At 47.3% G+C, this 21,572-nt stretch overlaps 1 protein-coding gene across 1 annotated transcript; it reads left to right on the forward strand.

Annotated features, from left to right (window-relative positions):
* The first annotated feature begins 210 nt into the window (after positions 1-210).
* On the forward strand, positions 211-12,264 carry LOC126527169 (uncharacterized). The gene is made up of 3 exons (XM_050174921.3): positions 211-841; positions 6,446-6,593; positions 8,959-12,264. Exons 1-3 carry the CDS (start codon positions 742-744, stop codon positions 9,188-9,190), a joined length of 480 nt encoding a protein of 159 aa, XP_050030878.1. The 5' UTR covers positions 211-741; the 3' UTR covers positions 9,191-12,264.
* The last annotated feature ends 9,308 nt before the right edge of the window (positions 12,265-21,572 follow it).

Raw genomic sequence — 21,572 nt, forward strand, 5'->3', positions numbered from 1 at the left:
GCGAGCAACGTCTCTCCTCTCCACCGATAAAGCTCGCCGACAGCGCAGCAGTGAGGGTGTACGAAATAACAGCAAAATAACTCTAATCGAAGAGACCGCCGAGCGTGAACTTGGATAGCTTCCCACCGTTCTGCACGGCCGTCGGAGGAAACCTCTACCGCCGAGCGGCAGCTCCGTTCACCGCACTCTCCCCGTGTGCAGGGTTCTTCCTTCCCACCGATTCGCAGAATGAAAGAAGCGCGCCTCTCTTCGCAACCCGGTGCCCTACTCTACTCCGGCCGCCGGCACTCCGTCGCTTCCCAACAAGGAGCGCGTGCCCACGAGACTTCACGGTTCCAAGGACTTTCGTCATTGGCGCCTTCTCCGCAGCGGCGTATTTTCTGAGCCCGCCGAGATCAGACTGCCCGGTGCGAGCAGCAGCACGCGAGCGAGCCGTCGTTAGAAGCGTCACCGCCGACCAGTCAAGCAAGGACGCTCGGGTAATCCACTCCAGTGCTTGCGAAACGGAATCCAAGAGCGTCAACGCCCAGTGAAACGTGCAGGCATTCGGGCTCCGCGCCGCAAGTTGCTGCCCACCGCCGCCGCCATTACCGACACCGGGCCTGCGTGTGTCGTCTGCCAGCCGGTGCGGCAAGCGGTGTAGGTTTGCGGGACGCATTCTATTTCTAGGCGTTCGCGGCCGTGGTGCTCGGTCTCCTGTCGTCGTCCTCGTGTGCGAGCGCCTGCCCGTGTTGCGAAGCCATGGCTACGAAACCGATGGTTGTATCTGCTGTGACGCTCGTTATGGTCGCCGCCATGTTGTTGGTGTGTGCCCCACGTGACGCAGCAGCTGATTCCAGTGGTAAGTACCAAGCACATCCAGGTCCCTTTACGTTTTTTTTTTTTTTTTTTTTGGCGCTGCATCGTTGTAGGCCACGCCCATGTGTTGAGTCGGCCTTCACGTCACCGTTCGTGATCGGATTGTCGTATTTCCCGCGATCGCCTGCGATAGTAACGTGGTGTCACTGCATCCAATCAACGAATGACATAATTGTCATTGTTGCAGTACTGGAAACGGAAGTGGTTAAAGAACGTTAGCACTTTATAGCGTACAGTGCGTCAGTGGTTCTTGCGAAAACAAACGCTGCATTTGCCTGCATGCTACTTTCTCATGGAGCAATAAATAAACGTTGCGCGTTACGGACGGGCACAAGCGAAGAAGTGCCAGAACACACTCGGCGCTAGCTCACAACATTTTGTTTCATTGGCACGACCTTGTAACTACGATGCGGGGAACGGTGCCAGAGCACCACGGCCGCCAAGGTCGCGGGTTCGGCAACAAACAGCATTTCGCCAATTAAAACACATTCGTTCCTATAAACTGGCGTATAGGATATAATATGCATGGTGCCAGTGATCACGCACGCCAGGATGTACCGTTCTTGACAGCCTTTTCTTTTTTTCTCTGTTTCGCATTTCATGAAGGTAGTACAAACCCTCTAAATCCTGGAAATAACACTGGCAAGCGTGGGAGCGCCCCGAACGATTATCTATAATACGTGCTTCTACGAGCCAGTTTCGGTTTCGGTAACCAGAAGGTGGATACTTTTGCGTAGCTTGCGCTACGGCTCCGCACACCAGAACTGTCAGAATACGCGCTTGCGGCCCTTTCGTTAATACTTTTTATGTGCAACATCAGCGTATTTTGCTGTGTAATTACGTCACAATGATGTCGATGATGCTATGTGCGACGTTTTGAAACCAACTTCAGTTTATCAAATTAAGATGCTTTAAAATTGTTCCCCAACCTCCATACCTGCTGTGGATCATTGTATTACGCGCAAGAAGCGCGCGATATGAGTTTCTACGACTTTCGTAGGTGTCAACATTCCTTTGATATAGTTTCTCCTGTGTTTGCTTTTTTGGACAAATGATATTGGTCAAATGAAACGCCGAATCGCTATTCGCCTGTCTGCAGCCATTTGGAAAAAGAAAAAAGAAAAATAACGAAAAAAACCCTCAAGAGGGTGAAAAAAATTCGCCCACCAAAGCCGTGAGCTCTTGATGGTTTTCCATTAAAGCGACAAAACGTGAACGTGAATAAAGAAGCTGGCTCGATGCCGATGTTCAGGCACACATGAAGCACAGAAAAGTGCAGTCATTTGGCCGATTTGCACAGTTTTGAATTCATAACAAGGTACATTTTATTGGCTGCTTTAATTAAGGCTCAGGTGTGGGTTACAAAAGTTTCCGTCAACATAGGAAATTAATTTGAACAAACGACTGTGCTGAAGACATTGAAGTTTCCCAACAAAATCAGGTACAATTACGCAACTTAGCATTGCAGGAGAGAGTTCACCGCGTCTCCCCATGCGATTTTCGGCTAATTTCGGAAACTGTCGTAAGTTTGAGGGCTTATTAAACATATCATTTTGAGAGTCACGGAAAGTTATCATTTTCTTTAGTGCAAGACACAAGAAAGTAGCCCCCAGTAAGAACACTTCCGGACTATACAAAGGCCCAGGAACTTTGCACCAATGGGTACAATTGTTCATGTGGACTTAATTTGTCTTTCTATTGTTATTGTTACTGTTCTTAGTAGTAACTTTATTGGTAGTTGTAATCTTGCTCCTTTAGTATCTCAATCATCTTCAACTGAATCGCCAAACCGTTCCTAGAAAAGTTAATGAAACGGAAACACAGTCGTTCACCCGACGATATACAAGAGAAACCCAGACAGATTTTTCAGGAAGAATGCTTTGCAGTTGAAAATCGTTTTGTTCTTTCTTGTTAGAGCTGCCAAATGCTCGCAGCGTTCGTTTTGCGTACTTGTGTCACTTTCCTTCTACACGACGCTGCTTCAACGTGTCGAACCAATAGCCCACCAACAAATTGTGCGTAACAAATTCTTCTTAACGGCAATCTCGTAGATGACGTAGGCCCTCGTCGGGGCGCGCGAGCACCCAACTGCAGGCACAAATAAAGTTTGTTCCAATCCAATCCAATCCAACGGCGACGACGCCTTCTTTCTGCGAAACACAAATGGCTTTCGTTTGTAGCTTCGTTCTGCTCCGGGGTGCATGACTTTCTTTTTTGCCCTTTCAGCTCCGTCTGAAGTAGAAAGCCTTGCGCGTGATGGAGCTGACGCCCGCAGCTTTCCGTTGAGCAGCGTATGTCGAGCTAGCTAGCCCCAAAGAAAATGCAGTCACTGCAGCAGATAGCCGTGTAGCCATGTTTCATAATTTAGCTGACTGCTGTAACAGTCAGCTAAATGGCTTGATGTCAACACAGAAACTGGAGAAGAAACTAATAATCGCGCAGCGAACGACGAAGAAAAAAAAGAAGCGGGAAATGTTCAGCAAGAAGGCAGTGTGGAATAGGAAACAAACACGAGAGAGGGGAGAAACGGTGTTTTCATTGAGATAAATGTGTGCAGTAGGGCATATCACGTAATGCGTAGAGAAAAGAACAAGTGGTTTGTTTGGTTTGTCACAGCAGTATACACTGTAAAAGGAGAGGGATGGACAAGCCTTTAAATGACGGCTTCAGGCGTCATTCGTCGCGTTTATTAACAAAGACAGTAGCTGAGAGAAGCAACACATTCTCACCGTGCTTGATTGTTTTAAGCTCCGGATTGTGTTGAGGAACTATATAGCTTTAGAAAGAAAAAGAAATGCGCGAGGACATCCTGGATGGTTAGCTTGGTTTTATATGATTACGTATCTTGTACGGCGTGTACGAATAGCTGGCGAAGGGCTGGAACAGAGAACAAACGCAGTCAGGGACTTCAGAGGCTTAGGCAGTGTGATGAAAATAGTAAATTTGGAGACGTAGGATGGAGAGGGCTGACGCAAGGCAGCTGTGCTTAATGAGACAGTAAGAGGAGAGGAAGCTTTAGCTCGGGGGCTCCTACCTAAGTACATGGTAAACGAGATATCGTTTTTCTCCGCATCCACTGCACCAAAGTTGCCTGTTGCAATAAAAATAAAAAGTTAACATCTAGTGACTGCTGGAAGATGACCCTTTATTTAGGCCGTCAATATTTTAGTACATATAGAAAGTTTACAACCCTCTAACCCAGCAATGAAAACGATATCGCAAATCTGTCAATTGCCTCTGATAGTGCATCTAAAGCAGACAAATTTGACGTCTTATACGTGACACCCAAATATACCACTGATATGCACTGTAAACGGAAATAACTCCCAGGGGGGAGTATAACGCTTGTCCTCCAGCGACCCCCCGGTTGGGAGTTTATTAGGCTCCGTATGATCGGAGTAGAACTTTTACTCCGTGCGAGCGGAATTTTTGCTTGGAACCATGGGAGTTCTTTTTTATTTATTTATTTATTTATTTACTTTGCACTGGGCGCACTTTTTTCGAGCTGCAACGGAAAATAAAAAGAGGCATCGCGTCAGTTTGCGCGAAGATTTTTACATGCAGAGGCTGCTGGTCAAATTTCTAGATATACACACAAGACCGCGTCACATTCAACGAAACAAGTCAATGGAACCACATATATAATGACATAGATAAACGTTTGAGAGGCGCTCAATGCAGAACCTTGAAAAACGTCCAACGTACACGCGACACACAAGAAGCAACGCTGCCGGTATGTATAGTCCATGATACTGTGTGCCTCGAAGCCGCCTAGTGAGTAGCTGTACTGTTTTCAGAATTACGACTCACGCTCGCTCATACGCGACCTGCCTCTCTGAAAGTAACAGAAAACCTTAACACAAAACTTAATTCAGAATAGTGAGAAAAAAAGTTAATGACATAATTTTTCAAAATTAGCATGTCATGCTGTGAGTGCTGAAGCGACTTCGCTCACTGCCCGCGTTCGCGATCAAAAAATAGTGCGTTAGTTACAGTAAGCAAGAAAAATGGAAGTGCGTGTGCTTCATGGCAAAATTAATGCGAAATAGTGGTAGCGTAGCAAGAATTTATTACGTGTGAGCATGAGCCGCAGCAGCTGACGCAAGATCGAGAAGTGCGTAGTCATACATTTTTTATACCGCACTACTTGCTCAGCGTCCAAGCAATGTTTCTCGGTTGTGAAAAGGAGCTACATCGCTGATCAGTCGAGTGAATCCTCACACTCGGAGCCAGCGGGCATGCTTCTAAATCAGTGGTCTAAGATAGAGCATAACGTTAATGCACTATCGGAAGCAACGACGTGAACAAAACAGAAGTTCGCGTTAACAATTCCATTCACATCGCTCAGTAAGAAGCTTCATTTACAGTACGCATACTTAAGTCCTACCGTTTTTCCTGGGCGAGGATATCCGTACACACATACATAAAAACAGTTGCTTGCACTGCGGTCTTTCTCACTGGCAACACAGCACGGAACGAACTTTGAATATGCCATTCATGTGCGACTAGTACGGACGTCGTCGCTCGAACAGTGGCTGCTGTCGCCATTGCTACGCGGTCCTTTCAAACATTATTAGGCCGGATGTTGTCAGCACTCACAAGAACAAAAATGTCGCATTTTACGTACTGAAGAACACAAGCCACTGTCGCGAAGCACAAAAGCACAGTCAGGAACCTGAGCCGACATCACGAGTCAATGAACAGCTTCGAGGTACACCTAAACCTTTTTCTGCACTTGAAAACGTTCATCTTCCATTTATCGTTGTCAGCAAAGCGGCTGCAGCTAACGTACTTGAAACTGAGATATAGTTAGCTTCACGCACGCCTATAACACTTTCTGGAAGGAAATACGTGAAACAAATCGTCGTAAAGCTGTCACGGAATGCTACCTCGATCACCGATGTAAACAAACCGTCAGCCATGAGCACTGCCGGCTCCGCCGAACGTGGCTGGTCGCTGGCACGACGCACAGGCTCATGGGAACCGCCATGTGACCAACCTGTTTCGGCGGGGGGAGTTTTCTAAAACTCTCTGTGCGGAGTTTTCACAGGAGAACAAGATTTTGAAGCGGAGTAAAATCGCGTCATGTCGCCTTAATCCTCCCCTAGCTATAGCCAACGGAGTGAAACGAGGGAATGGCGTTGTATTGCCCCCATACATCAGAGTAAATATTCAAGGATGTTGAGGTTTTAGGGCACATCACCTGTTAAGAACTCCAAGGTGGGTTTATTTTCGTTTACAGTGTGTGAATAGGTCATTTGCAATATATATATAAATATATATATATATATATATATATATATATATATATATATATATGACCGACGGCAGTCTTCATCGGACCACTGGGATATTGCAGGATATGTATGTCGAGTGATCTCCTGAACGACACTTTGCAATGTGCTGAACCCGGTTTAAATCATGGCTCGTGGACGTAATGCTCACGCCTATCTCTCGCATGTACCGCCAAATCGCCACTTAACTTTTTTTTAATGTATTCGGTCGGTCGGTCCATTACCTAAAGATCAGAGGACACAGTTTCCTGGAGGAGTGCCGACATTCCTTATTCTTGCCACGATGTTCGCAGGCCTCATCAAGTACTTGAGCTGCTTTCAGAAGCTGGCGGACTCTAGCGGCGCCTGCGGCAAAAAGAAGTCGGAGTTCAGCGCCCTGGAGCATGCGTTCGGCGTCGACCACAAGCACAAGTCGGACAGAGAGAAGAAGGGGCTCTGTTGGTGAGTTCTCGACGCTGCAGCCCCCCTTAAAGAAAATTCAAATACGGGCCATATGTGGCCCGCGTATCTGTTCTAAATATGGTCATATATGAACGTATATGAAACCTGATACAGTGTCGATGGTAGCGATGTAGAGGTTCAAGTATGACCTGACGTGGCAAACGGAACCCTTGTGCTGCGCCATACATAGTCATATACAGTTCCTTATATACGGTGCTTTCCTTTATTAAACGTTCGTTATATTAGTACAGCGAAGCTGTTATCCTCTCGGTGGTCGGCATTTGTCGTGTCCGCGTCCGTTAGAAAAAAAAAAAGATAAAGACTGATTTGCCATCTCGGCCCTACGAAACTGGATGTCCAACGAAGCTGTTGAAAACCACCACTGCAACGGCTGAGGGTAGGGTGCGCTATGTCCTGCTCCTTGAGAGCAACGGCAGTAATGGTAATTTAGAGTAATGCTAATTTTGACATCACGCCGCCGCCCATAGCGGTGCTGCAACAACATTGAAATCAGTTACTTGGCTGGTTACAGTGCACACTAAAAGCTAGAGATGTTACTCCCCACGTCGTAGGCGGCCGTCGCCGTGCGGAACAGTAATATTTACCGGGAAACGTATGCGAGGAGCGCTGCGTTCATCGCATTGTTATCAGGAGCGCCTTGTCATCAATTACGTGGTTCGTACTGTTGTTTTGGGCTTGTTTGTTTATTGAAACGTATACTGTTCTGTACGTTGTATGTGTGACTCAATGTACGCATTGTTCGCTTCACTTTGCTGAGGCCACCGTCTTGTAACGGTTCGCCTTGCGAACGGTTACGAGACCGCGGCCCACGTTTGCTGGTTCGTAATACACACAGTGCACTGATGACGACGTTTATGTCTGAGAGCACTTATTATTGCTGGTGCTGGAACTCGTTGTCACGTGCATTTACAAAAAAAAAAAAGGAGAAACATTCGCAGTCCTTTTCTTGCACACTTATTTTCTGAAAAAAAAAAAAAGAGAGAAAAGGACCGCACAAGGCCTAAGTCGCTGTATAGACTGTTATCGCTAATTTCTGGACGTATTCCACAACCTTTGCATTGACAACTTATTGAATAAGTAATAAGTGTTAGTTCATTAAAATTAAATATTACTTGCTTGTTCACAATGAAGAAAAACGCATTGACTAGCTTTAACACAAGGCTATCAACACAGAGCGGACGCTGTTCACCGAAAGCCTTCGGTTATTCTTTTTCTTGGGCACATTTAGTTGGCACATCCGGTATGTAAATTCATGGGAGTTCGGAGAAATGTGTATGGGTTTCATTTGTAGCTTCATTCTACAGTCAGGTGGATGACACTTCTTCCCTATTCTGCTTGCCTTGCGGGCTTCCGCAGGACTGACCTGCCGTAACCTAATATAGTTATGCAAAGTCAAATAAGGAATACCTTTTTTTCATGTGCCTGTAGTTCACTCATACTGACCTTTACCAAGCTGCTTCAAAACGCGTATTCACTGCTCCAGAATGGACAATTCATGCTCCAAACCTGCTCCAAGTGCCGAATTTGCTGCTCGCTGCTCCAAAACTTCCTTGGTCGCTTCCATCCCCGCTTTCAGTTATAATTTGAATTCCCAGCGACCTACGTCTTAAAGCAGGATTTTGTGTCGGGAGATCTTTCCAAAAAGACGGCTGACAATAGATATTATTCTTAAAAATCGTAGCAACAAGTTTTGATCTCCAAGAACTTCGCTCCGAAAACAAATCTCAGAAATACATTCTCTAAGAGTGTGTTAAGTGGACGAATGTAACGTGCTCATGGGTTACAGGAAATCGTGAACATACTGCTTAAGCTTTGCGAAAAGTGTTTTTCACAAATTATAATAATATATTTCAGAGCGGCACATAATGTAGCAATTTCTTCAGCTTCAGACGCGCCTATAACAGAATCCACTTTTACCTCGTCTTCGCTCTGCCTCTGCTGTTACAAAGCTGGGATTGTGAACTTCAAATTCCGTATGTTGAATTTTTAAAATAATGTTTTTTGGCAATTCTCGCGAGTCAGTTTTAAATGCAGCGATCTGCATTAGCATCGGTTCAGCGTTGCTCAAGTTGGAGCATCTTACTCCTTACGTTTATTTTGATAGAGGAGCTCCCTCCGAAGTTATAGCTGTGTTTCGCACAGCCGGCCTGGCAGCTATTGCATGCGCACACAGACCTAATAAAAGCCCGTGCATCAGCAAACCAACAGGTCTTTAGTAAGTTAACGCGGGACACGGGTGGGTTCAGGTGGTAACGTCGCGCTTCAGGGCAGGTGTGCCGCGCGCTGTTGTTTTCTGCACTCTCCGTCAACCTCCTCTCCCGGCTCTTTCTCCTCTCCCTCGCAGTAAGTTGTCGAGTTACATCGACTGCTACATGAAGAACGTGCGGCACAGCTGCGGCGACTCGGCCGGCAAGTACGCGCTCAAGTTCATCGAGTCGTCGACCCAGAAGTCCGTGCGCAACACGTGCCACAAGTTCGACAGCCGCAAGTGCAGCTCCGCTTTCTCCGTGTCGGCGTCCAGCCTGGTCGTCCTGGGCGTCTCGTCGGCCGTGCTGGCCATCTCCCTGTTGTTGTGATGAGGCCACCATGAAAACGTGTGGATAGGCAAAGCTTTGTCGTGGCCTCCGAGATCACCGCACCCGTCGGAGATCTCGGGGCCCTGTCTTTACGCTCAGCGTGAGCCGCCACCTTGCGAAAGCGCAAGGACGCCGACTTGTCTATCTCTATCTTTGCCCCCCGAGATTCCCGCGCGCGTTTGAAGTCTCGGAGGCTAGTGCATTACTTAATGCTCAATGGGGCCCGCCATATTGCGAAAGTACTTGACTAACAACGAAGTGGGCGTCGCGCAAAGGCTTCGAGAGGCTACTGGGGCGCAGCAAGCGCTGGCCGTGACTGAGTCAAATTAGGAGGGAAGCGAGCGGATATTAGTCGATGCAACGGAAAGCACAGTCGTGGTTCCACATAGACCCAATTTTTTTTGTCATTCATCCACAGCGCACTAATAAGACAAAACGTTTAGCAGCAACCCTAGAATCAGCAAATTATATGCCTTATACAATATTAGCTTAACGGCCGTTTTAAATTGTTCTCACACTGCATAGGCTATACTATTGCATTCAGTATGCGCTATTTCTTTATTGACATGGTATGCTGTTTTGTTTTGGCACGCTATTGCAATGATACAGAGGTCGTGTTGGATTGCTAGCGGTGCTGTCGAAATGTCGCATTGGATCGCGTTGAATTTCTGACCCGGGTGTACCCGGGTCAGTAAGATGTGCGGCTCTGCTCACGTAAATCCAGTGCACTGCTGTGCTCTTGACGGCGCAGCCTTAAAGACCTCCCGCTCAACTTCGGACAGATATACTCAGACAGACAGGGTGCTGATTTGAGCGAGCTGGAAACAGGGAATGCATTGACGGCAGGCTGTCAGGGTAGAAGTACACAAGACCACGGGAACGAAAAAACGGCACTTTCTGTACCGTTTCTTAGTACCCTCGTTTTTGTGCGAGTCTACACTGAGACCCTGCTACATGTTAGAAGCCTTCGCCTATCGGTTGTAGACGTCAAGCCTTGAGCCGTGCCAGCAGCGCGACGTTTCAAGATGGCGGCCTCGATCGAGCCTCGTGCAATCTACACGGTCTCCCTAGCTTCTAGCTGCCATCTTTGTGCGAGTATTTGTGTCGCTTTACTACTGTCGTCTGTGAGTGTAACGCATTGTCAAACAGTTAGTTCGAAGAAGCTCTCTACTGCCATTATTTACGAATAGGAGTCCATTTTAACCGCCTGCAGTGCGAAACGAAAGTGTAAGCACCTTGTCCCTAGCTGTCGCATCAGATTGTGCTCAGCGCATCCTCATTAATTGGAAGCAATGGCTACCTCGTGCTTTAGAAACAAGGTAAATTCGAAGTGACTGCAAACTAGTGAGGGCACTGGTGTGATCGATGCTGTACAGGTTATTGATTCGCTAACGGCCCATGATAGCGAAAGGGAGTTTTAGCTGAACGCATGCGGCACTCCGCTGACAGCGCTCCGGTTTCAGCGAGAACGAATATGGGCATATGCGAGCACATAGAGGTGTTCAGTTTTTTAAGTGCGAATGCGTAGAGCACTCTGCTGTGCAGCGAACCGTGGGTGTCACGAAGGCATGTCGGGACAACCTGAAAAGATGTGAGAGTGCCGGGTGCATAGCTAAAACTCGCAAAGACAGAAACGTGTATGTTGCACCTCGGTGTGTGGACAGGAACGTACAGAATAGCGTGGTTGTAGTCTCTCAGCTGTAAACAAGGTGCAATCGTGTTCGCAGACATTCGGGCGCTTGTGTCGGTGTAGTGCTTAGGGTAATGACGTCACGCGTGCTTACGTTGGTGAATCAAGATGTGCGGCTGAGCCTATGGGGTCAGTCCCACTATCATCCAACATGAACAGCTTGATAAGAGCTCTCAAGGTCATACACAGGCTGCAGGTAGGCGTCGAGTGTAGTGCAGTTGTGTCATGCTTGCGTTAGTTTTGAGGCATAAATGTGTAGAAAGAACGAGTACTTCACACGTCTCATATCTCTATGGTAGGTAATATGTACACATGAGCATAATGTTAATTGTCTGTTCCCCTCCATGTCCTTTAGATTCTATAGCGGATTGTTTTAGGTTTCAACGATGAAAACACTATATTTAAGTGCTTACCACGCGGTCTCTCAGGGTATATGTATTTCATTTGTTTACTTAACATACCTGGAAGCACGAAAAACCATTCTCGTTGAAGTTATCTGCAAGGGTGGATCTTGGGACACCTGCGTTCTGTTCCGAGGAGTCGTTTGTCCTGTGCACGCTCCACTTTCAGATGCCTCTGGGATCACAAAGACAGTGTGATTCATTTTTTTTTGGGGGGGGGGGGGGGGCGAGGAGTCACACAAGTCATGTCAGTGCGCCCGTTAGCGACCTTGTTTGATGGTATTCTACAGGAGCTAAGCGGCCCCCGATTCCGGATGCAATGTAATCAAAAGCGCGGAATAGGCCAGGTCTGATGACAGTGCACTGCGTGCGTCCTCGCAAGGGTGTTAATGCGATAGCGTGAGTATTGAAACTTGGCCTTTGGTGATGTGTGGAAGTATGTCAGCGGTGGAGCGACGGAGCGAGGAAGGAGGAGCAGTGGGGTGGTGTGACGTAAGAGGCACGTGACCGGAGGAGGAGCGGCGTGTGTGTGGCGGGCGCACTGAATTGGCGTAACGCGCTCCCCTTCACGTTACGCTGTATGGCGCTGGTTCGAATAAAGCGATGTCGATGAATAACCGAATTATAGGACGTCATAGTGATAGGACATTTCAGTCGTTACATGTAGCATGTGTACCTGTGTTTTTTCTTTTTTTTTTTCTTGAATACTCATTTTCGCTGTAGCTGGTTAGTGATTTCATGCTAGATCATTTTACTGACTTGGAGAGGCCGGTGTGCGCTTCTGTGATGTCCGCGTCGAAGTCGTCAACTACAAACAACGAATCACTGCTCGCTTCCTCGTGCCGCTGATGTCAACGTGCCTATACAATATACGTGCCTCGCGAAACTCGACTTCCTTTACAAGTTTGCGATGTATCTTTGTATATAAAGGAAATAATAGAAATGTTAACGCGTAGCATCGAAATAAAGCATATTCGAGTGTTGCTGTTTGATTTGTCGTTTATTTGTTAAAGGCAAAACTGCATTGGAATGTCTTTTTCACAACGTCATGGTAATTGCATCTCCATCTGAATTTCTGGAAGCACTCCATCACGCTTATCTCGGGGCACTTGACCCTCTTCAGATTGCTCGCCCACAGGCCTGCAGTACTATTTCTTCTGTATAATATTGTTTTTTTTTCCTTTTTTGGCGAACAGCAAAATGCTGCAATGGCCTTCGCAAGGAGATGGCAATCTCATCTTCGTTTGAATTTCTGAAAAACAATTGTTATAGGGTTTCACGTGCCGGAAACACGATCTGATTGATTATGAGGCACGCAGTAGTGGGGAACTCCGGAATAATTTGACCACCTGGGGTTCTTTAATGTGCACCTAAGTCAAGCACACGGTTGTTTTTGCATTTCGCCTCCATCGAAATGCGGTTGCCGTGGCCGGGATTTCATCCCGCGACCTCTTGCTTAGCAGCGCAACACCAAAGCCACTTAAGGACCACGGCAGGTGAATTTCTGGTAGCACTTGCTGGCCAAGTGTCGCCATGTACGCATGTGTTCGCATTGACTTTCATGGAACCCACCTTCGTGGAGTCCACCCCTCATATAATTTCATTACACGGAATCCTTAATGTAGTTAAGTAATTAATGCGATCCAAAAATCTGTCAAGTTAGCCAGCTAATAATACTGTCATCACAAATTTCTGGCAAATAACAGGGCTCAGGCAGTCACGCTACGATTACTGCAAACCGGGACGTACCCCACTCCGTATTTCATAAATAAAATTCACCCCGAAAGAGAAATTAGGAAAGAATGTAACGTCTGCGATGGCATCATTGACATCAGGCACATGCTGGCGGGCTGTCCCGCGACTCTCGCCGACCCCGAAGAAAAATGGCTTTTCTGGCACAAGATGATATCAAGCTCTTCTTATCAAGATCAACTACGGGCTGTCCAGAGGGTCCATGATGACGCCATAAGGCTCGGCCTGGCGGTGCCGACGTGGACGCGGCCCGCCACGGTCTGAAAAGACCGGGCTTCAGGACACTAATAAAGTATTGTGAATGAATGAAGAACAAGTTTCCAAACAAAGTAAGTGCACAGTACAACATAAATAAGGGAGATCTTTTGCACTTGCTCAAAAGAACCAGCAATAAAAAAAAAGGTCCTTTGTTAACAGGACTATATATCGACAAAACAACTGGAATTGATCAGGTTATCTAACGTAGTGTGAATAACCGGTGGTCTACTAGATTAACCGATGGGGTTGCATGATGGGAGAAACGCCGTTGACAGGAGAGGACTACATAGTGTGATGAGATAAGATCACATCATCTCATTAACCGCATAGGGCGAGGTCAGCGGTCGCAAGACAGGGGGTGATTGGAAATCGCCAGAAGAGGTCTACGCCCTGTAGCGGAGATTAATTAGGTCGATGATGATAAAACACATAGACAGTGCAGAACGAGCGCGTCAGTTATGAAAAGTATTAGTAGCTTCCCGTTATCTTAAAGCAGTTATCGACGGAAATAAAACTACACTTTGGAGGCACGCTGTTTGAATAGTGTGGAAGCCAAGCCTTTAAAATATGTACACATGTTTCTTAAATTACACTGATTCTAAGCAGCCAGTTCGATCTTTGCAGACGCGTCTTGTCTGTGTAAAATTAAGCGTCTTCCATAGGCTCCCTTGCTCATACATTAAAATGTGCACAAAAACATGAAAAAGCGCCCGCAGATAGCAATACAGTCGACTGCCGTTGATTCGACCTCAGTTAACTTGACTTTTTCGCTTAATTCAGACGCACTGGGAGGTACCGACTAGAAACCGTATATTGCTGTGGAAGGGAAGCTCGCTTAGTTCGAACGCGAAAGCACGAAACTCGCAATAGAATTGATTGTGAAGGACGACTGAGAGAATGGCCAAAGGTAAATGGGCTGAAAGAGTGTTCAGATATTTGTCCAGGAAAAACATTGATTCACAGTGCAGGAAAAGAACTAGGAAGCTTACCAGCAAGTATGCGACCGGCATAGTGAGCAACATGGCAACGAGAAACGTCCAGCGGAATGTCAGAGAGGCTGATGTAATATCATGGGTCGCGGCAATGGAAAAGAAACCTGCCATGAGTAACTACCTGAGAGGAACAAACGAAATCGGGAAGGAAACAGTTTATGATAACTCGAAGAGAAGCTCATTACTTTTCGAAGCGAGGTCAGGAGGCCTTAGAATACGCCCTTATAAAGCGAGATACAAGGAAGAAGCATGTGCCTGTAGTGGCAAAGCTAGGGAAAGGATGGGTTTATTAGGGAAAGCTAGGGTTTTATTGGAATGCGAAGATATCAGCCCAGCGGTTGATTTAGCCACCACTGGCCTCCTTTAAGTCCTTGGGTTTATCGAGAGAAGTGGGAAAGTAAACATGTACGCAATAGGGATTAGTAAGAGGCGATTCGAAGATTGGCGGAAGAAAAGTAGGCAAACGACAAACAACGGAGGTACAGAGAGAGGAAAGGCATGGAGGTCCACCAGAGGTGAGTTTCCGGTTTGCTACTCTACACTGGGGTGGGGAAATATAGGGGTTGTAAAGACGACAAAGAGCGAGACGAGAAAAAAAAAAGGAACAAGAAAAAAAGAAAGAATACAGGTAACAGAAAAGGCGTTCCAATTATAGGGGTTCGGGAAGTTTGGTAGAAGAGCTCGGTGGTGCAACCCACCGCCCCGTTCCAAAGGGGACGTCATCCGTCCATCGAGATTACGATGACGGCAGCAACTTGCCCCGCAGCGATGATGCCGTCTTGCGTATTGGGGATTTTGTCAACGCCGACGAGTGTTCGGGTTTGTTGGCCAGCGACCAAAGATGACATACATTGTTATTGCGATAGTGGATGGAAGTGGTCCGTCGAAGGCGGCAGACTACTTCAAGCAATAAAAATGACTTGTATTGGTTCATTTTCCCGGCGTTTGTTAATTTAACCTTTCGGATAATTCGATCAAATGTTGCGTTACCGCAAGGGTTGAATTGGTGGGCGTCGACTGTCTTGGTCTACGCTTGCCGCATAATCAATTTTCCTAGTCTAATTTTCAGTTAGCTTACTGTGAGATTTTCACGAAAACGACGTATTAGCATGTTTCCTGTTCGCAGCCGCTGGAGGCAGTGGTTATTTATTAATAGCGCAGGCTCGTTGGAGAGAAAGACAGCTATGGGAACTATATATAGAACAACAAATTACGAAATCAAAGCAAGCGTTCTCGATTTTAAATGGTAACTAATGCGATACTGGTCGAAGCCAGATGGGGGTTTAGAACGCGGGCTTAGAGGAAAAAGAATTGCCGACGACCACCACTCATGCGTAGCGTGTGCAAATAGCGCCGAAAGCATACATCACGTTCTGTTAGCACATTAGGAGCAAAGACTCGGTTATGCTGTCCGCAGTGGCGTAGCAACAGGGGGGGCCGTGGGCCCCGGGTGCAAGGGGCCAGTGGAGCGGGGGGGGGGTGTCATATACGTCTGAAGACACCCCTCTTTCCGCCGGCTACACCCGGGGGGGGGGGGGGGGTGACAGAAGACCTATGGGCCCCGGGTGCCAGACGACCTAGCTACGCCACTGGCTGTCCGAGGTGGTGGGTTTGCGTTATAACCGAAGAAAGGTTATGGTTCTGCGGCAAAGAATAGCAATAGATAATTATATATATATATATATATATATATATATATGTGAAGACTGGACCTCGGCCGAAACGTCGAAGGCAAACGTTTTATTATTGCTTTGTTACGTGCGCCTGCGCTTCTTCCAATATATATATATATATATATATATATATATATATATAAATTATGGGGTTTTACGTGCCAAAACCACTTTCTGATTATGAGGCACGCCGTAGTGGAGGACTCCGGAAATTTTGGCCACCTGGGGTGCTTTAACGTGCACATAAATCTAGGTACACGGGTGTTTTCGCATTTCGCCCACATCGAAATGCGGCCGCCGTGGCCGGGATTCGATCCCGCGACCTAGTGCTCAACAGCCTAACACCATAATATATATATATATATATATATATATATATATATATATGTGTGTGTGTGTGTGTGTGTGTGTGTGTGTGTGTGTGTGTGTGTGTGTGTGTGTGTGTGTGTGTGTGTGTGTGTGTGTGTGATGGAAAATGATGAAAAAGCTGAGAGGTGGGCCCGAATCAAAGTTTTGATTTGGTACTCGGAACTGGGGGAGTGAAATGGGTGTAAAAAGAGAAAGAAGGAAAGTTGTTGATGAATATTGTCGTGAATGAGCCTGGACAGCGGAGACTAAGTCTCATATCCACACCGTTCTCTTGAAAGAATTTGACGAAAGCCTCTAAAATATCGCGCCCAAGGCAAGTGTACGGCCGCGGTCCCAATAGAACCTTTTCAGACAAAGGTTGATTCATAGACTGGGACAAATGTTCTGCGAGCCATTGTCCTTGCACAGCATATCGAGGGCAGATGCACAAGACGACTTGAGTATCTGTTGCGTAGGGCGAGGCAACACGCAGTATGAAAAGACGCGAGTCCTTACAGGGCAGTAAATTTATCGCAGGTTCGATAGTTTGTTAACGCAAACCATGGGCTTTCAGTGTCGACAAGCACGAAAAAAAAAGAGTAAAAAGAAATTTGGTGGCACCAGCCAGTACTACTTTCCAAGAAGACGTTCATCAAATAAAATACGCATCCACATTGAACATCTGTCGATGGTTCTTTCTTTAGCCGGCGGTCTTTCTAGTTGCATAAAAAGAAGTGTCAAATTAAAGACGCGGTGATGCTGTCAGAGCGTCGACGGTGTCAAGACCATTGTGCGTCGTGAATTCCAGGAGCCCCTGTATGAATATTCCTCGCATCGCTCACCCAGTGGCAATCTTGATGACGCTGCAGATGCAATCCTTCCCCCCCCCCCCTCCCTCCGAGCGCGCCGAGATTGAGGCGCGCGTTATGAAGATACGCAGGGATTAATCCGTCGCCCTGCACAATACCGCGTCCTCTCTCGCCTGGCTCTCGCCTGGGCAAGTTGTAAAAGTTCCCACCATTTTAATTTCCATGCGGATTCCAAGCCAGCATCCGCACAATGTCCATTGCGTCATACTGTAGGGAGGGTCATTGTACCGTCCTGTACGTCATCCATTTTGTACGCATCATGAACGGTAGGGGGGGGGGGTGAGGGGGAAGAGAGGAGGGGTCTATTTCCAGGACAATCCGTTCTCGAAAGGAGCTCGGCGAAGTACCATCTGCTGGAGCGGTGAACGTCGTCCACAGCCGGTCGTACACACGAAGAATGGGGCGGCGCGAACCGGCAAGCGCGCGTTTACGGCCTCTGACGTCACGGTTTCTGAACGTTCGCTCCATATTTCTCTTGCTTCTTGATGAAAATTCTCATCTTCTTACGTGCACGATATGGGATTGCTGTGCGCTTCCACTGCAGCAGGAGCTCTAAGCTAGTAACGTTGATTTGCTGCGTCTATCGGTCCTTGCTACTAACGCTGGCGGTCATCAATTAGGTCGACGTTGTCGCAGCCCGCCTGCTTGTTCTCAACTTTACGCTCGTCACACGGGTAAAGCACTACACAAATATTTCCCAATACCGTCACTGGAATTTGATCTCGTTTGCCTACTTAATGCACTGTACTTACTCGCATAGTACTCGCGCCAACTCCCCACAGTAGCCAACAGAACCTATATATTTCTTTTTTTCTTTCCCTCGAGCAATCATCGCATAGTCACAAATTGCCGCAGTGACAGTCGCACGCTCGTTGCGCTGTCGGTGTTGACAACGACTCTGTGTAGGCCGCGCCATAGCCATTTCTACTTTCACGTTTAGTGACTCTAGGCGTCTTCAAATAAAGGGCCTTTGCAGTTCATGCTTGTGTAGAACCTGTGCTCTTATTACAAAAAATAAATGCTGTTTGGAAGTAATATTTTTTGTTTGCGTTAACGATTGCTGGCGTGAAAACCCTGATTTACAGCTATATTATTTTTTGTAATTTTCTTTTTTTTGTATTTAGCACCTAGAATGTTCTATCAGCAAACTTGCCCCGTGTAATTAGCGCGCCCCCCGACTTCGCATCTTTCGCACCACGTTTCCCCCTTTCCCCGATACACGGTATACAACCGGAACTTTCCTTCGGTGAACCTCGCTGTTCTTTCATTGCCTTTTATCTCTCTCTCTCACTCCCCTTAAAAAAAAAAATTGCGAACATTGTGCAAGTAAATACGGCACAGATAGGAGCGAAGAGAAAGAGGGGGATCTTTAATGGACCCTGGAGGTTCCCCTGGCGACATGCTTAGCTAGATGAGTATCGTGAAAAACAAAGCGATACGCGCAGTGCACGTCAAACATACACAACATACGCAAAACACACTCCACACACGCTAGAGGTCGTTACCAAGCGTTGGCGCTGGGATTTTGTGCGGGACTTCGGGCCTCGTAAGGACTCTGAGGGTGTTGGCGTCCGCGCATGTATTTTGGAGGCCACAATAGGCAATGCTATAAGCTGACGACCAAGCTTTGTCCACCTCAAAGAAGCTTTCTTCTTGGGGATATGATGGTGGCCGCGGTGAGGGCCTGCTGCTGTAGCGGCAAGCGACTTTAGCGCAGGAATAATCCACGGTGTTCCCTGGACAACACATAGAACGCTCCTAGACTACTGTGTTCGTAGTCGGCGCAGTACACCGTTGTCAACATAGCTTCGCGGTAAATCATCATGCCGTAAAGGAGACGACAGAATAAAGTATACATCAACCAGTTTTGCACCTGTTTATTCTTTTTTTCTTTTTTCCAATAGGAACATCGTTCAGAGCAATGACGCTATAACCAACTTCGCCACAGTGACAGCTTCGTCGGTACGTGGTGTTTATTGCCGTGTGTGAAATGTATTACGGCTAGTTACGCGGATACCAAACTGGACACCTCGCCTTAATCATTTGAAAAGCACCTAAAAAAACACCATACCTAAAACTGACTGTACAAAGGGGGAAAAAGAAAGAAAGAAAAATGCTACAAGCGCTCTTGCATCTGAAATTGAGGCATTGGCAGAAAAATAATCAACGGTGCATGCCAGACCAGCTTAGAAGTTTGTTCCGTCCTATATGTACCTCTAATCAACTGTAATTTAACGGAATTACGATTTCGAGGAAAGTGTGACTCCTGAAAAGAGAAGCTGCTTGAGAAACAAACATTCACTTCAGTGCATTCGCGTAGACACCCAGGCAAGCGGCCGCGAGATTCCCCCCTCCTCGCCTCCCCTCTCCTAGGCCAGGATGATCTTCAAAATGCCGTAATCAGGCTTTCCAAGACATCTAACTTACCGCGTTCCTGCTCGTATAGCACTGTTAAAGCTGAGACAAGCGTTTCAGAAGTTCAGGATGGTGCAGGGAATGGAAGCCGGCAAAAATTATGTTACCCCCCCCCCCCCTCCTGCCTCCAGTCCCCAAGTTAAAGGTTGGGGACTTGGGGAGGGGGTAATATGAATAAAGCATGCATAAAGCGGGAGGGGGGCTTGCTGCATGCTCAATATTGCCGGAGCTGAAGTTCCGGCATATCTCAGGGAGGCACAGGGCCTTTCCTCTGGATCCACCAGTGGTTGCCGCATGCTGACACCTTAATTACGTTTCTACTCCGAGGCCCGCCGTCTTGGTTAGGCATACGATGTTTACGGAGAAGTGAACTTGCCGGTCTGCATATGGGAACGGTGCTGATTTAGCTTTTTCGAGTCTAGGTAGAGCGTCGAGGTGGGGGACGTTCTAGAATACGCTGCTTAGCGTTCAGCCTCCACTGCATGCGCGTAAACGCCCAGAGAACGTGCGTATAAAAAAAAAAAAAAAAAAGAAGAAGGAATTTGCCTATGAATCGTCGCGAAGTGTCAGCAGGGCCTTCGAGATCGCGCTCGCTAACAAATCACGCGAGTTGCAACCGCAATCACGAAGGCCACAGTGTCAGTGAAGCGCGGTGACCATTTGTCGAGGGATGGCGCTGCCGTCAACTTTCGGGGCAAGAATGTGTTCGCTCGTTGTTACAAAGGGTATTACCGTATCATCACCATCATCATCCTCGAGGTGAGGTTGCGTGCAGAGTGATATTAGTACTCCAGAGTGGCCGCACTTTGTCCCAACGTTTGTTATATAGAAGCGGTTCAGAGCGGCGTTTCTCGTGTTGCGCGATTCCTTCAAACCGTGTACGCAGGTCGGTCTCGCACCGCATTGCTGCTGCTGCGAGCTCGCATTCGCTTCTGCTGCTGTAATAGTTTCGACCGGTCACGACCCGCACCTCGTAGAGGAAGTCGTAAGGCTTCTGACCATTGTTCAACGCGGCATCGCGCGTCCGTGCGAGCGAGCGCGCGCGTGCATGAGTCCACGTACGCGATGCACCCTATCGCAGTCACGCGCGCGAGGGCCGCGCCGCCCGCTTGAGGTGCGCATGCGCGCTCTCGCCGTGATTGTATCGGTTCGTTATGGGGCTGGTGCGTGCGGGTATTTATGGTCGCCCCGAGAGAGTTCGTCACGTGGGCCACGCCGAAAACAATGAGGAGGGCGGGGGAGAACGAGAGAACGCTGTATTATTTTGTGTGTGTTCGCACACTGATGTCTATAGATTCCGGTGCACAACGCCGTCTGCGAACGCGATGACGGCTTAGCTCTACGCCGCCTAAGAGAGAGAGAGAGAGAGAGAGAGAGAGAGAGAGAGAAGGGTTCGCGTAGTATTCGCCTACGACTACGAGTTTACGACTCTAATTTCGAGAGGAATGTTATAATGAAAGCGCTTTTTTTACCGTACGTATAGTCGACTCGAATACGGCACGCTCGAGAAGAAGCCAGTCTGGCACGTTGAATCTGAATCGAGTGCGATAAATAGTGATTCCGAAAATTGAGTCGTACTGAATAGGAAGATTCGAGATCTACTTTCGCATATATGGGTGGAATCTAGTTGAAATATTCGACAGGAACGGACGTCAAATATCGAGTCGAATTGGATACGTGAACGTTCGGGAATGGGTAGCTTTCGCATACTGAATCGAATCGATCGTGAATGTCCGAGAAAAATGGCTTTGGAAGGCCGAACCGAATATACCGATATATGCCAGCGTCTGAAGCAAAGATAAAATGAATTTAATCAGGGTAAATATACTGACATAGTCTTATTCGACATATATTCGGAGCAAACACCCCAGGCAGCATAATTAGGACGAAACTGTGATTAAATAACTCCCAGATATTTCGGAAAAGTTATTTACAAATGCGACTTGTAGCTAAAAAAGCTGTGCCGCTGTATAATAGAAGGAGT

This window comes from Dermacentor andersoni, chromosome 9 (genome assembly GCF_023375885.2).
Source record: "Dermacentor andersoni chromosome 9, qqDerAnde1_hic_scaffold, whole genome shotgun sequence".
NCBI classification, from domain to species: Eukaryota; Metazoa; Arthropoda; class Arachnida; order Ixodida; family Ixodidae; genus Dermacentor; species Dermacentor andersoni.